The sequence below is a fragment of the Myotis nattereri genome, assembly GCF_964212035.1.
Source record: "Myotis nattereri genome assembly, chromosome: 3".
In the NCBI taxonomy this organism is placed as follows: domain Eukaryota; kingdom Metazoa; phylum Chordata; class Mammalia; order Chiroptera; family Vespertilionidae; genus Myotis; species Myotis nattereri.
Window position 1 is genome coordinate 214,660,459 of NC_138077.1, and position 13,627 is coordinate 214,674,085.

The 13,627-nt window shown below is 60.1% G+C and overlaps 1 protein-coding gene across 1 annotated transcript; it reads left to right on the forward strand.

Annotated features, from left to right (window-relative positions):
- The first annotated feature begins 4,943 nt into the window (after positions 1-4,943).
- LOC308516614 (UPF0688 protein C1orf174) lies at positions 4,944-12,761 on the forward strand. Its single transcript, XM_081087651.1, has 4 exons — positions 4,944-5,060; positions 10,402-10,512; positions 11,459-11,902; positions 12,230-12,761. The coding sequence occupies exons 1-4, from the start codon at positions 5,046-5,048 to the stop codon at positions 12,335-12,337; spliced, it is 678 nt and encodes a 225-aa protein (XP_080943777.1). The 5' UTR covers positions 4,944-5,045; the 3' UTR covers positions 12,338-12,761.
- The last annotated feature ends 866 nt before the right edge of the window (positions 12,762-13,627 follow it).

Sequence of the window (13,627 nt, forward strand, 5' to 3'; positions counted from 1 at the left end):
ATAATGCCATGTACCCCATGCTCACATCTATACACACATTCTCGCACTCACTTATGCATGCTCTCACACACTTACACCCATACACACTCACAAACACACTCACATATATGCGCATGTACACTCTCACACAGTCACATACACAACTCACTCTTTCACATCCTCAAGCACACACTCACACACCCATACACACTCCCACACTCTCATAGCCATATGCACATTCTCTCACACTCACACACATATATGCACACTCTCACACACACTCATACCCATACACACGCTCTCACACACACATATGCACTCTCATACCCATGCACACACTCTCACACTCACACGCACATATATGCACACCCTCACACACACACACACCCATACACACGCCCTCACACACACATATGCACTCTCACACCCATGCGCACACACTCTCACACTCACACGCCCACGTGCTCTCACGTCCATAACCACACTCACAGGTGCTGAGGCGCAGATGCCGTGCAGATGAGCCCCTCCCCCGGAACAAGCAGCCCCTGCAACATGCCTGCAGGTGTTTCTGCCCAAAGAGGACTTGGAAGGGGAGGCGTCCTTCCTCACTGCACAGCATGTGCACGGAATTGCCTTCTCTGGAGAGAGGCGACCTCAGATCAACCAGGTGGCTCCGGCCCAGCGGGCACAGGGCCAGGTCTGAATCTGGAGCAGCACCAGCCACAGCGTGTCCAGCCTGGGAAGGAAGCAAGGACCATCTTCCTGCCATGAACACCCACTGACTGCAGAAACCCTGGGCCAGGCGCTCCGCCGCTGCCGCCGCCTCCCACAGGACCCCTGGACAACAGCCCACCGGCTGGGGGCTTGGGAACAGTGCCACTGGCCACTTCCCAGCCATTAGCCACTTTCCAAAAGGCCAGACTCCCTTCCGCCGCTGCCAGTGCCTCTGGAATCTGCCAGGTGACCTCCCGAAGGCAGAGGGGGCAAGCATTGTCAGAGCTGACCCTCTAGACACCACCTACGTGCGTCTGTCTGCCCCGCCCAATGGCACTCGCTGTTCTTCCCTCCAGAATTCCTCCGAGACACGTCTGGATGGAAAGGATGGATATACCTGGCATGACGGCGAGGAGGCGGGCCGTCCATGGGACAGACGTGTGTCCACACCCCAGCCCAGCTCTCTGCCTGTGTAGGCCTCGCGGGGTCCTCATGTCCTCACCTGCAGCATGGAGGTGTGAGCACCGTCTCCTCAAGTCGCCCTGGAGATTAAATAAATTGATGTGAGTGTCTGATCTAGAAGGTGCCACCGAAGTAGAGAGACATCGACGTGAGAACTAAGCATCAGTCAGCTGCCGCCCTGACCCGGAACCAAATGACGCCCGACCTACACCTGCCAGCATCCTAGAGGGAGAGGCGGCTCCGGGCCCCTCCCACTGGCACTTCTGGCGGAGCCTGGTCTGACCTCCCTGCGTAGGTCTGATGCCCGGGGGGTCCGCGGCCCGTGCTGTGACTCCTCCCATTGAGATGGTCCCACAGACGCTCGTCTCCCCATCCCTGGAAAACAAGCACCGACCAGGCGGGTCCGGAGTCCGGCTGGGGCTCACTGCCACCATCACCCCGGGCCCAGCTGGGGCCAGGTGCATGGGGAGCTCAGCACACGTGCTGAGTGAGTGAGTGAGCCTGGGAGAACAGAGCCACCTGCTCCCATGTCCTAAAGGGAAAGTTCCGAATGGAAAGAAAGCGAGAAGGGGCAGATTTCATTGTGTGTGTGTGTGTGTGTGTGTGGTGGGGAAGGGCGACTCTGGTAATGCCCCCAGGACACGAACTTAAAGCTGAGCTGAGGTCTGAAGAATAGATTCCCCAGCAAAATGGGGGAGGGCGAGGCGGGTCTCCAGGCAGAGGGAGCAGTGCATGCAGGGGGAAGGGGCTCTGTGGCCGCGCGGGGCAGAGGGCACAGCATGCAGAGAGGGAGGGGAGGGCAGTGGGACCAGGTGCGTCAGGAGGAGGGGCCGGGGGCAACCTCACGGGCCTGGTCTACATTCCCTCAACACACACGCACCGCGCTGGGCCTTGCCAGTCATGCTGCAACCTCTGGTCTTGACCCTGGAGAGTGGGGAAGCCCTGAGGAGCGTGAGCCGGGCTCAGGCCACCACCGGTAAGGGGTCACCCGCTGCCAGGGGCACTCGAGCGGGAGGAGAAAGCTGGGACGCTCTGCAGCCCAGTCAGCAGGAGAGGCTGCTGATTGGGTGCGTCCGTTGACACGTCAGGACCGGGCAGCAGATGCCCTTTTCTCAGATTCACGCGTGCACTCATGCAACATGTTTGCTGAGCTTTCCTGTGTGCCCTGTATGAGCTGGGGCGGGGGAGAGGGGGGAGAGAGAGAGAGGGGGAGAGAGAGAGAGAGAGAGAGAGAGAGAGAGAGGAGTACAAATTTGAGTGTCAGGCCTGAGCAGCTGGAAATACACAGGTACCTGGGATGGGAGGGGGGAGCGGGGAGCAGAGGGTCCCTGTGGGCAGTCAGGAGCCCCTCAGGAGGCTGAGCTCCGGGGGCCCCGCCAGGCACACTGAGGCAGAGCCATAAACAACGGCGAGCACAGCTGCCTGCTGGCAGCCCGCGCTGGTTATGGGAGCTCTGAGCTCTGAAGGGCTCCACAGTAATGGAGCCACTGCCCCAGCCAGTCCTGAAGGCAGGTCCAGTGCGAACGGGCGGGTGGCGTTTAACACAGTTTTGCTTTGTTTGTTTCTTAACAGCCAGCAGTCGACTGGCTTCTTGTCCGATGGGCTGCCTGCCAGGCCACAGCCGTCTTCTCCCTCCGTGTGAAACAGCGCGGAGAAGCAAGGCCTGGGGAGGGAGAGGGTACGACTGCCAGGGAGGTGGCTGTGTGTCCATGCTTGCGTGTGTGCATGCATGTGCATGTGTGTGCATGCGGGGGGAGGTGTATACACGTCATGCCTCTGTGTGTGCACACGCGTGCATGTGCATGCATGTGTACACAGGAAGACTGCATGTGCCCTCACTCACTGCCAAGAGCGACCCAGGTGCCGTCTAATTGCAGGTTCTCTGCAGGGGGAAGAGCTGGCGGGTCCTCAGGTGCCCTCACTTGCTCTGCCCTCAAGAGGCCTCAGCGGTATTCGCGGGCTCGGAGGGAGTCATGCCCTGCAAGCAGCGAACATTCAAGCTTCCAGGGGAGGATGTGAGTCGCGCCTCGCCTCGCCTGCCTCCCGGGGAAACAATGTACAGAGGGGCCCTCCAGCAGCTTTACAGCTTCAACTGGAAAAGCTGATGCTTCTGACGAAACTGCCTGATTTAAATGTTCTCACTGGAAGAGAAAGCAGAAGGAAGGGCAGCCCAGGCTCTGTTGTTGGCAAAGCACGGCTGGTTCCAGGAGCAGCAGCCGGCCTTCTGCGCTCAGTCAGGGCTGGGGGTCCTGCAGCCTGGATGGGCCCTGGAGCCCGCTGTGCCCTTTTCGGAGGCACGTCCCAGAGCCCAGGAGCTGGAGCTGGGGCCTGGGGTGTTTGAGGGCAAGGCTGGACGGCGCCTTTGGAAAATGTCCAACGCTGGCCCTGGGCTGACAGGAGCCAGCACCTCGCCAGGGGCTGTGGAAAGGGGGCCGCGTGGCTCGGCCTCCCTGAGGGACAGGAGGGGCGAGGGGAGGGATGGGGGTGAAGGGGTTAGGTCCCCTCCTCTGAAACACAATACACACGGAGCCTCTTTAAAGATGGAAAAACTGCCTTGCACACCTTGTGCCTCCAGCCTTTGGGATGTTAAAATGGAGCAAAATAACCTCTGGACGGGGCTTAAGCTCGTGTCCCAGAGAACTGCGTGCAAAGCGGGTGACAACACAGACACTATGACCCAGGGGCTGATGGCTACAGGGCTGAGAGTCAAAACCTTGTCTACAGCCAGCCTGGCTCAGTGGCTGTGCGCCGACCTGTGAACCAGGAGGTCGGGGCACAGGCCTGGGTCCTGGGCTCCATCCCCAGTGGGGGGCGTGCAGGAGGCGGCTGGTCCATGACTCTCATCATGGATGTTTCTCTCTCTCCCTCTCCCTTCCTCTCTGAAACCAACGAAACTGTATTGATTTTAAACACGCAGTTAGCATCGCCGCGTCAGTTGACCTGCACCTGTGGAAACGCCTCCCCCGCCCATAGATGCGATGGCCGCCCTCCCTCTCGCACAAGCGGAGCCGCACACCGAGTTCGCGTTCGCGTTCCCCAAATGCCATTCTTTGATCGCATATCAATGCTGGTCCTCCTTGGCTTTGAAAGGCCTTTTGTTTTTTTAATATATTCTTATCGATTTCAGAGAGGAGGGGAGAGAGAAGCATCAGTGAGAACCGATCGGCTGCCTCCTGCACGCCCCCTGCTGAGGATGGAGCCCGCAGCCCCGGAACCTAAGCGAGACCTCCTGGCCCGCGGGCGGGGAGGCTGTTAGGTGGACGCCGGACGGGATGGGGGTCAATGGCGGAGGGGCCGCTGCAATCCTTCCTCCAAAGGCTAAGCAACGGGCGGCCGGCGGCTGGGTTCGCTCCGGCAACCACGCGGGTCCTGGGCCGGCCCCACCGACACCCCGCACGGCCCCCCAGCACCTCGCCCGCCTGCAGCGCGGGTGCAGCCCGGCCCAGGGCGCGGAGCCTCCGGCCACGTTCCACCCGCGGGAGGTGCGGGACCTCTGGGCCGCCGCCCCACCGACGGGAAGCGGTCTCGGCCGGACGGGCTGCGGCACCGCTCGCGGGAAGCGGGCCCGAGGCCCCCGCGGCCACCCCCACGCCCCTCCCGACACGTGGCCCGGGGCCGCAGGGAGGCGCCCTCACCAGCAGGGCCGCGCCCCTCTTAGATGGCGGCGCAGAGCAGCGACGGAAGTGCCGTCACAATCACGGCCGACACCGCCAGCTCCGCGAGGCGCCAATTTTGTTGGGTCACGTGCCGGAGGGCCCCGGGCTGTGATTGGCCAGCCCTCTGGTGACGTCAGACGACGCCGCGCGGGCCGAGGGCTGGAGGGTGCCGCGGCGCTGGGAAGCGTTAGGCAGGAGCCAGGGGCTTGGCGGTGCGGAGCGCCTCTCACACTCATGAGGAGCCGGAAGGTGAGGGGCCGCGGCCGGGCGGGAGCTGGGTCGGTGCGGCGGGGACCGAGGCGAGGGCGCCGGCCGCCGGTGGCCTGGGAGCTGAGGAGGGACGTCTCGGGTTCGGGGGGTACCTCTGCTTGGGCCTGGTCCTCCGTGAGCGCTCAGGCCACGCTCCCAGGTCGAGGAGGCTCCCAGGCCACGCCTCCTGGCTGGGGTCTCGCAGGCCACGCCTCCTGGAGGGCTTCGCACGCCACGCCTCCTCGCAGACGTGAGGAAGGGAAGGGGCTCGCAGGCCACGCCTCCTCTGGGAGGGGATTCTCAGGCCACGCCTCCTAAGGCCACGCCTCCCGGAAGGGGCCTTGCAGGCTACATCCCAGAATGGGGACCAGAGCTCCCTCTCCGGAACTGGTCTGAACCCCGGGCGTTTCCGGTGCTGCCACGCCAGGGGTTCGTGTTTTTCTGTTGCCACGACTCAAGCCTGGGTGACCTTCAGCTTGGCCGCAGTTATCCCCTGTGCAAAGTGGGGTGACGTGGAATCCACCCGGAGAGGGGTGAGGACTGAAGATGCCCGGTTCCTGGCACTTGGTGACGGTGCAGTGTGTGAACTGAGGCAAGGGGCTGGGACACAAGTCACCCCTATTCCCGGGGGACCCGACCAGGGGGGCCTCCTGCGGAGGGGGCGCTGCACCTGGGCTCTCCGGGTTTGCCTCAGCCGGGTTTGCTCAGGAGCGAATCCCAACTCCTTTTACCCCGAGCGGCTTCGAGCCTGAGGTCCCCCTGCAGGCGGCATGCGGTTGGGTCTTGTGGGCAGCGGTGGTGGGTCCCAGGCTGACCTGTCTGCTCCTGATTACGTTGTGCAGCAGCTCACATGTAACGTTACTGGTGTAGGTGGGTGCACACACCTATGCTGTTTTCCTTTTGCTCCCGTCATGTGGTCTCTGTTTTGTTCTGTTCCTCATTTAAATGGGTTAAAGTGAATGCTTTTTATTAAAATTTTTAAAAAAATGTTTTTATTGATTTCAGAGAGAGGAAGGGAGAGAGAGAGAGAGAAACATCAATGATGAGAGAGAATCATAGATCAGCTGCCTCCTGCACACCCGCCCCCACTGGGGATGGAGCCTGCAAACCCCCACCTGCCCTGACAGGAATGGAAGCGTGACTTCCTGGTTCGTAGGTTGACACTCAACCACGGAGCCGCACCCGCCGGGCAAAGTGGATGTTTTTTTAATATAACACTAATGATTTTTCCCCCTGGTTTAAAAGGTTTCTTTTCCAGTGGCCTCTGTAGGTTTAATGTGTCCTTCGTAACAGCAGAATCCACTTCAGATTTGTACCAGCTTCGTTCCACACGTGCAGAAATGCTAGGCCCGGATAGCTCTATGCTCTCTACCCGCTTTCATGGTGTGCGCTTATGAATGTTACATTTCTTGTTACAAGCGCAGTAGTGTGATGCCGTGCCTGCTTTTCCATTGGTAGCCATTTTCTTAGCCCAGTACAGCCTTGCTCCCACTCACCTCCTTTATGCTGTTATTGCAAACTAGTGACCCGGTGCACGAAATTCATGCACATTAATTAAAGGGAATTAATGTCCTGCCCGGTTTGGCTCAGTGGATAGAGCATTGGCCTGCAAACTGGGGGGTCCCAGGTTCGATTCCGGTCAAGGGCACATGCCTGGGTTGTGGGCTCGATCCCCAGTGGGGGACTTGCAGGAAGCAGCCAATCCATAATTCTTTCTCATCATGGATGTTTCTGTCTCCCTCTTCCTTCTGCTCTGAAATCAATAAAAATATAAAAATTAAAAAAGGAATTAATTAGAGGAAATATTTTAATATTGCTATTTGCCCTTTCTCTAGAGTAGAAGTGTCAGAGATGAAAGAAAATTAGTAAAATGTATATGAAAACCTTCCTCCTGTCAGAGTCTGAGGTGCACCATGGGAACCAGAGTCAAGTCCCCATCCACCCATATGCTCCTTGAAATTGCTCGAGACCCGGACCCGGCTGGCCCCACCCCCATTGGGCTAGATTCAGACCTGGCCAGCCCCACCCCGGTCAAGCCCTGCCTGGCAGGGGCCACGGCCTGAGGTCTCCCAGCCTGGCGTGGGGGCGGGGGTGTGGCCAAGGTTCCCTGTCAAGCACCACCAGGTTGGGGGTGGTGGGGGGGCTCAGCCTCAGGTCCCCGCTGATCGCTTGTTAAGGCTCGTTGCGGGATCCCTGCCTCTGCTGTGGGTGCAGCCATCTTGTTATGGTGTAACGGTCAATTTGCATACTCCCGCTTTATTAGATAGGCTGGCACGTTTCTGTATGCGTTGTGTGCATGTTATTCTGTGTGATTGCTTTTTAAGTCGGGTAAGAGAAGGACTGCTGTCCACTTGGGACACAGGTGCATTCGGGGGCTTTCTGTTCCCTTGATCCGGATCGCCATCCGGGATCGCTTCCTTTCCGCCTGAAGCGTCCAGTGTTTCCTGTACGGTGGGTGTGCTGGCGGCAAGTCCTCTCGGTGCTTGTTTAGCCGACAGCGTCTATTTTGCCTTCATTTTTGAAGAAGAGCTTTGCTGGCTTGTGGGATCTTGGCTGCGAACTTTGAGTACGTTTGAATGTACCCGCGTGCTGTGGCCTCCAGGCCTCTGCTGGTGAGTCAGCAGCTGGTGCCCTCGTAAGCCTGGGTCATCTTCCTCTTGCTGCGTCAGGATGTCTCCTTGTCTGTGGCTCTCGGCTTTCTCACAGTGATGTCTGTGGCTCTTTACATCTGTCCTCCTCAGAACTCGGTTCTTGGAGACGCCTGATGTGCAGGTGGCGATCTCAGTCTTTTGGGGAGTTTCCAGCCATCCTTCCTCTGACTCGCCTCCTGCTCCTCTCTCCTGGTGGGACTCCCACGACGCGTATGCTGTGTGCCCAGCATTTCTCTAAGACCCTACATTCGTTTTTCTCTCAGGGCTGCACATTTATCAGCCAGTCGTCCCGTTTGCTTATTATTCTGCCAGTTCATCCCGCTGTTGAGCCCTCTAGTGAAGGTTTCATTTTAGTCATATTTTCCAACTACAGGACTTCCATGTGGTTCGTTTTTATAATTTCTGTCTTTTTATTGATATTTTGTATTTGATGAAACATTATCATCAGATCTGCCTTTACTTTTTAACTCCCGGTCTCATCTCTTTTTCACAAGTTTATAACGGCTACTTTAAAGTCTTTTCTGGTAAATGCAAGATCTGGGCCCTCTCACAGGCAGTGCTGTCTGCTTTTATTCCAGGGCCTGGATCTGCTTTCTTGTTTCCCTGCATGCCATACCTTTTTGTTGAAACTGGGTATTTTAGGTACCATCTTGTCGCTGTTCTGCATGCTGATCGCCCAGCTTGCTGGTGCTGGTGTGCTGTTAGTTCAGTGACGTAGTGGGTTGTGCTGTGAGAGTCTGTTCCCTCCCACAGAGCAGCACTGGGTTACCCAGTCACCCCAGATGACTGCTCCTAGGACTGCCTTCCTCTGACCACACCCAGCTGGTAAACCGGCTGATTGCTCAGTTGTTTTCAGCTGTGACCTGGGGCATAACTTGCTCCACAAACGAATCCAGTCACATTCTGGCTTCTCTGAGGGAATAGCTTCTACGCAAGTGCCTGATTTTGTTCGGGTCCCAGGGGGCCCCCCTGCAAGGAGCTGCTCCAGGACCCCGGCTGCCACTGTCCTGGGAGCCCTGAGGCCGGGCTGCCCACTGTGCGGCACTGGAGTCAGCTCCTCTGGGAAGAGATGAAGAGCTCTGCTTGGATGCTGCCTGTCCCCCAGGCCACATCTGAGCCAGGGCTCCATTTAGCCGGGACAGGGACAGGCCTCAGTGTGAGGCCCCTGCCCCAGGAGCTGAGGGCTCGGGGAGGGGTGTGGCAGCAGCCAGGGGAGCTGGGGCTCGGGGAGGGGTGTGGCAGCAGCCAGGGGAGCTGGGGCTCAGGGAGGGGCGTGGCAGCAGCCAGGGGAGCTGGGCTGGGGAGGGGTGTGGCAGCAGCCAGGGGAGCTGGGGCTCGGGCAGGGTGTGGCAGCAGCCAGGGGAGCTGGGGCTCAGGGAGGGGCGTGGCAGCAGCCAGGGGAGCTGGGGCTCGGGGAGGGGCGTGGCAGCAGCCAGGGGAGCTGGGGCTCGGGGAGGGGCGTGGCAGCAGCCAGGGGAGCTGGGGCTCGGGGAGGGGCGTGGCAGCAGCCAGGGGAGCTGGGGCTCGGGGAGGGGCGTGGCAGCAGCCAGGGGAGCTGGGGCTCGGGGAGGGGCGTGGCAGCAGCCAGGGGAGCTGGGGCTCAGGGAGGGGCGTGGCAGCAGCCAGTGGAGCTGGGGCTCGGGGAGGGGTGTGGCAGCAGCCCTGAGCCCCCAGGAGCCGGGGCAGGATGGATGAGATGCTCCTGTAAGCTTCTAAGCGACCTTCTTCCTCTTTGATCTCTTTCCCTCTGTGTGGCCTTTCATCTGCCCTGTGGGTTCCCAGCCCCAGGGCGTGAGGTGAGGACAGCTTCAGGCCTGTCACCCGGTGTCCCTGGGGTGCTCCTTCTCTTTCTTACTCGCTCCCATCAGTTCCTGAGCGTCTGGGCCAGGAAAGGGGAGTCACAGGAAGAGCTGCTGCACCTCCGGGGAAGCCAGCAGCCCGGTGAGCAGTGCTGTCCAAGGCGAGCTGCCTGCGAACCAGTGTGTGCGGTGGTGTGACGTCGGGGCAGCTGAGGGCAGCACACACAGGACTCCCTGTGCCAAGGCCTACACCCACTCCTAAGTACCATTCGTCCAAGTTTTCATCTTAACTAACTTCTTCCTTGTTATTAGAAGGCGTCTTTAGCATCCGGAGTAAATAGGAGGCGACCCGTTTCTTACTGTTGAGGGGCTCAGGGTCTGGGGTTGGGGGGCTTGTTCATGTTGCCTTTCACCCAGAACCTGGCACCACATGGAAGCTGGAGAAGCTTCTGAGGAAGGCTGTGTGCTGCTGCTTCAGAACAGTTACCTTATGAATGGAGGTTCCTAGAGACGGGTGATAGGGCAAGTCACCCCAAGTTCCCAAGACAGTGGGGAGAGGAGGTCTTGCATCTTAAGCCCAGAATTGTTTGGATTCCCACACTCAGGCCACCAGTGTCCTTCCACACGACGGAAAGTGGGGGGACCGTGTCCAGTGTCCTTCCACATGATGGGAAGTGGGGGGGGGGGGCTATGTCAAGTGTCCTTCCATAACCATGGAAAGTGGGGGACCGTGTCCCATGTCCTTCCATAACCATGGAAAGTGGGGGACCGTGTCCAGTGTCCTTCCACACAATGGAAAGTGGGGGACGGTGTCCATTGTCCTCCTGGTTAGGAAGCCCCTCCGTGCCCACATTTCAGGGCACGGCCTCTGACAGCCTTGCCTCCGTCCAGCTCACAGGGGCAGTGCGGTCTTCAGAGCGTCTGAGAGCCCGGAGTTGCTCAGCCAAGTTGACCTCTGCCCAGGAAGGCAGGACCGCCCCGTCCAGCAGGACAGCATGTCAGGTGAGCCTCTGCCAGGGAGACACGGGCCAGGGCTCGGGTGTCCGCTGTGTCTACACAGCGTGCGTTCTGCGGTGTGCTGATTGGGGACCGGAACAGGAGGTTGGGTGGTCCAGGGAGTGTCTGGCCGTCAGCAGGCCTGGCTCGGGTCCTGTCGCCTTTGATGTGGCCTTTTTTTTTTAATCCTCACCAAGGAGCAAGGATTTTTTCCCATTGATTTCAGAGAGAATGGAGGGGAGGGGAGAGAAACAGAAACAATGATGTGAGACACATTGGCCTGTTGCCTCCTGCACGCCCCCCCAGTGGGGAGGGAGCAGGGGTCGGACCTGCAACCCAGGTACTTGCTCTTGACCAGGAATCGAACTGGCGACTCCGGTGCGCAGGCCGAGGCTCTAACCACTGAGCACGCCAGCCAGGGCTCAATGCAGCCTTTTGAGTGATGGTGGCATAGCACCCTCCTGTCCACCCCTAAGGCTTCGAGAGAAAGGCAGCGTGGGCAGGGGAGAGGACCCAGCGTGTCCGTGTTCCGTGCAGTGCGGCGGCACCGAGTCCCAGCCCCGTGTGGCTCGTGGAAGCCAGGCTGGAGCCACGTATGAGCTGCAGAGCACCTCCCCGTCCCTGCCCTCAGCTGCTCACACCCCAGCAGAAACGAACGGAAACTGGATTCTCTGTCTGCAAGTCTGTAGTCTGTCAGGACGGGCTTCTGAACTTGCCTCGGCAGTGGGCAGCCCGGAGCACACGGCGTGCGGGAGCGGGTTGGGGTCAGCTTCTTCCCGCTGTCCCTTGGGTGGCGGCAGTGCCCTGGCCCCGGCCCAGCCGTAGCAGCGGGGCTTCAGCTCGTCCCGGTTGAGGTGTGAGGAAGGGGCCGCGGGGGTGAGACTGTTTTGTTTGCCGTCCGCTTCATAATCCTAGACGGGCCTGCTTTCCCAGCATTTTTCTTCCTCAACAGACTTCCTCACACAAAGCCACGGACAGGCGAACTTCCAAGAAGTTCAAGTGTGACCGGGGTCAGCTTGTGAAGTCAGAACCACAGAAACTGGTCCCTAAGAGCGAGAGTGCGGCCCCGCCCCGAGCGCCCCCGGGGAGCCCTGGTGGACATGAGCCCCTGGCGCCGGAGGGAGACGGCCCGTCCCCCCCGGGAGAGGCAGCCGGCATCTCCGCGCCACGGGGGACCGCAGGCCTTCCCTTCGGTCACGGCCGAGTGGTGAGTGACGCGTGCTCGGCCAGGACTGCGGACGGCCTGCCCCGCGCCCTCCCCGGCGGGGAGTCGGACAGCAGCTCCACCGCGGGGGGCGGCTCCGTGCTGCAGATGGACGGCAGCGCCTTCCTGGATGACGACAGCAACCAGCCCATGCCCGTGAGCCGGTTCTTCGGGAACGTGGAGCTCATGCAGGTGAGGGGTGCCGTCTCCCCTCCGGGGGCTGCGTGTGAGGACTGCTTCAGCGCAGTAGCAGGTGCACCGTCATCTTTCAGCCCAGATGATGGCAGCTCCTCACTGGGCACACCCCCCCTGACCCCCCCCACGGGGAGCATGGCTGCTGGGCGGCGTCCCCGCAGGGCCTGCGCCAGGGGTGGGTCGGGCCATGTGCCCTGGGCTCGTTTCCTGCCTTTCCTCCCTGTGGGCAGTGGTCCCTCTGTCTGCAGGGGGGCTGCGCTGTGGCCCCCGCAGGCGCCGAGGCAGAGGGTGGGTGACTGACGAGGGCGTGTTATCTCCCCCCAGGACCTCCCACCGGCATCTTCGTCTTGTCCTTCCGTGAGCAGACGGGAGTTCCGGAAGATGCATTTCAGAGCCAAAGATGACGACGACGACGAGGACGCCGAAATGTAGGAATAAAGTACGCGCGGTGAATGCCTTGCGTATTGATGCGGTTACAGCTGACAGGTTAAGGTTACGGGACTTAGGAAGCTGATCCTCGGGAGGATGTGTCCTTACGCCGACTTCCTAGGGGCTCCGCTGGGAGCCGGGCATCCTGGCGGGAGGAAGCTGCTGCTGCTTGCACGAGGCGTCTGGTCTGCGTCCGTACAGACGTGAGGATGGTTTGAGGCGGCCGTGGGCCGGGGTGAAGGAGAGAGGTTTGCAAAGGAAACGCTCCGTAAGTGTTAGCTGTGATGTGCCAGCCTCTCCCTTCACAGGTTGACCCTACTCGGGCTGATTCGGGCGGTTCCGAGAACCCCTGTCTCTGTGTGAAGTTGACCATGGACTTTTTGCAGGAGTTATATGCAAAAAATAAAATATATTTTGAAAATATTTTAAAGAAGTCTGTGTCCCTGAAGCTGTGTTCCTTTCTAAAGTGTTTGGGACAAAGCGGGTCCTGCCCTGCCTGGCCCCGAAGTCCAGGTCAGCCTCTTCACCCAGCCAACCCCCTAATTGGCCGCTGCGGCCTGAGGGCTCCTGGGGGAGGGAGGGGGGGGCGTTTAAGGCGGGTGAGCAGCACTTTCCTCACCTGAGGTGGGCACTGCTATCCTGTGGTTTATAAGATCTTCATCCTCGGCTCCGCTCGCAGCTCTGCAGTTTCCTTACTGGTTGATGTCATGTTAACCAGGTGGCTTTGGGCCCCAAGGGTGGGGCCTCCTCGCCATGTTAACCAGGTGGCTTTGGGCCCCAAGGGTGGGCCTCCGGGGAGAGGAGAGCCTGGAGGTTGAATCTGTCTCCAATGGCCAAGGACGTGGCCGGTCGGGACTGTGATGAAGCCACACTGAAACCGGAGGACCGCACAGCTCGCTGGTCTCTCGGAGACCTTCCTGCTGGTGGGTGAACACGCGGAGAGCCTGGTGAGCCTGGGCCGGAAGCTCCGCCGGGTCCCGCCTACCTGGCCCTGTGCACCTCTTCCTGAGCTGTTGGCGTCTAACCTTTTACCTAAACCAGTAGTGTGTCCCCCTGCGCTCTCCGAGCTGGCCTCCGTGGTGTAGCAGTTACCAGGCACAGCTGCCCCCCCCCCCCGCCCCCAAGGACGACACCTCCTAGGCGCCTGGCCACAAGGAGCATCTTGTGCCGCATTCTTGCCAGTGGAAGGAAAGGCTCTGAGACTGGTCTGCAGAGTGATACACAGTCACACAGCCCGCTGCGGTAGGGACGCGGCCCTGTGTCCACAGCCAGGCGGGCGGCAGGGTCACCCAT

Excerpts from the sequence above, each read along its gene's own strand:
- LOC308516614 (XM_081087651.1), top strand. Across the intron at positions 10,513-11,458 it reads CCAGCAGGACAGCATGTCAG|ACTTCCTCACACAAAGCCAC; the intron begins GTGAGCCTCTGC and ends CTTCCTCAACAG. Across the intron at positions 11,903-12,229 it reads GGAACGTGGAGCTCATGCAG|GACCTCCCACCGGCATCTTC; the intron begins GTGAGGGGTGCC and ends ATCTCCCCCCAG.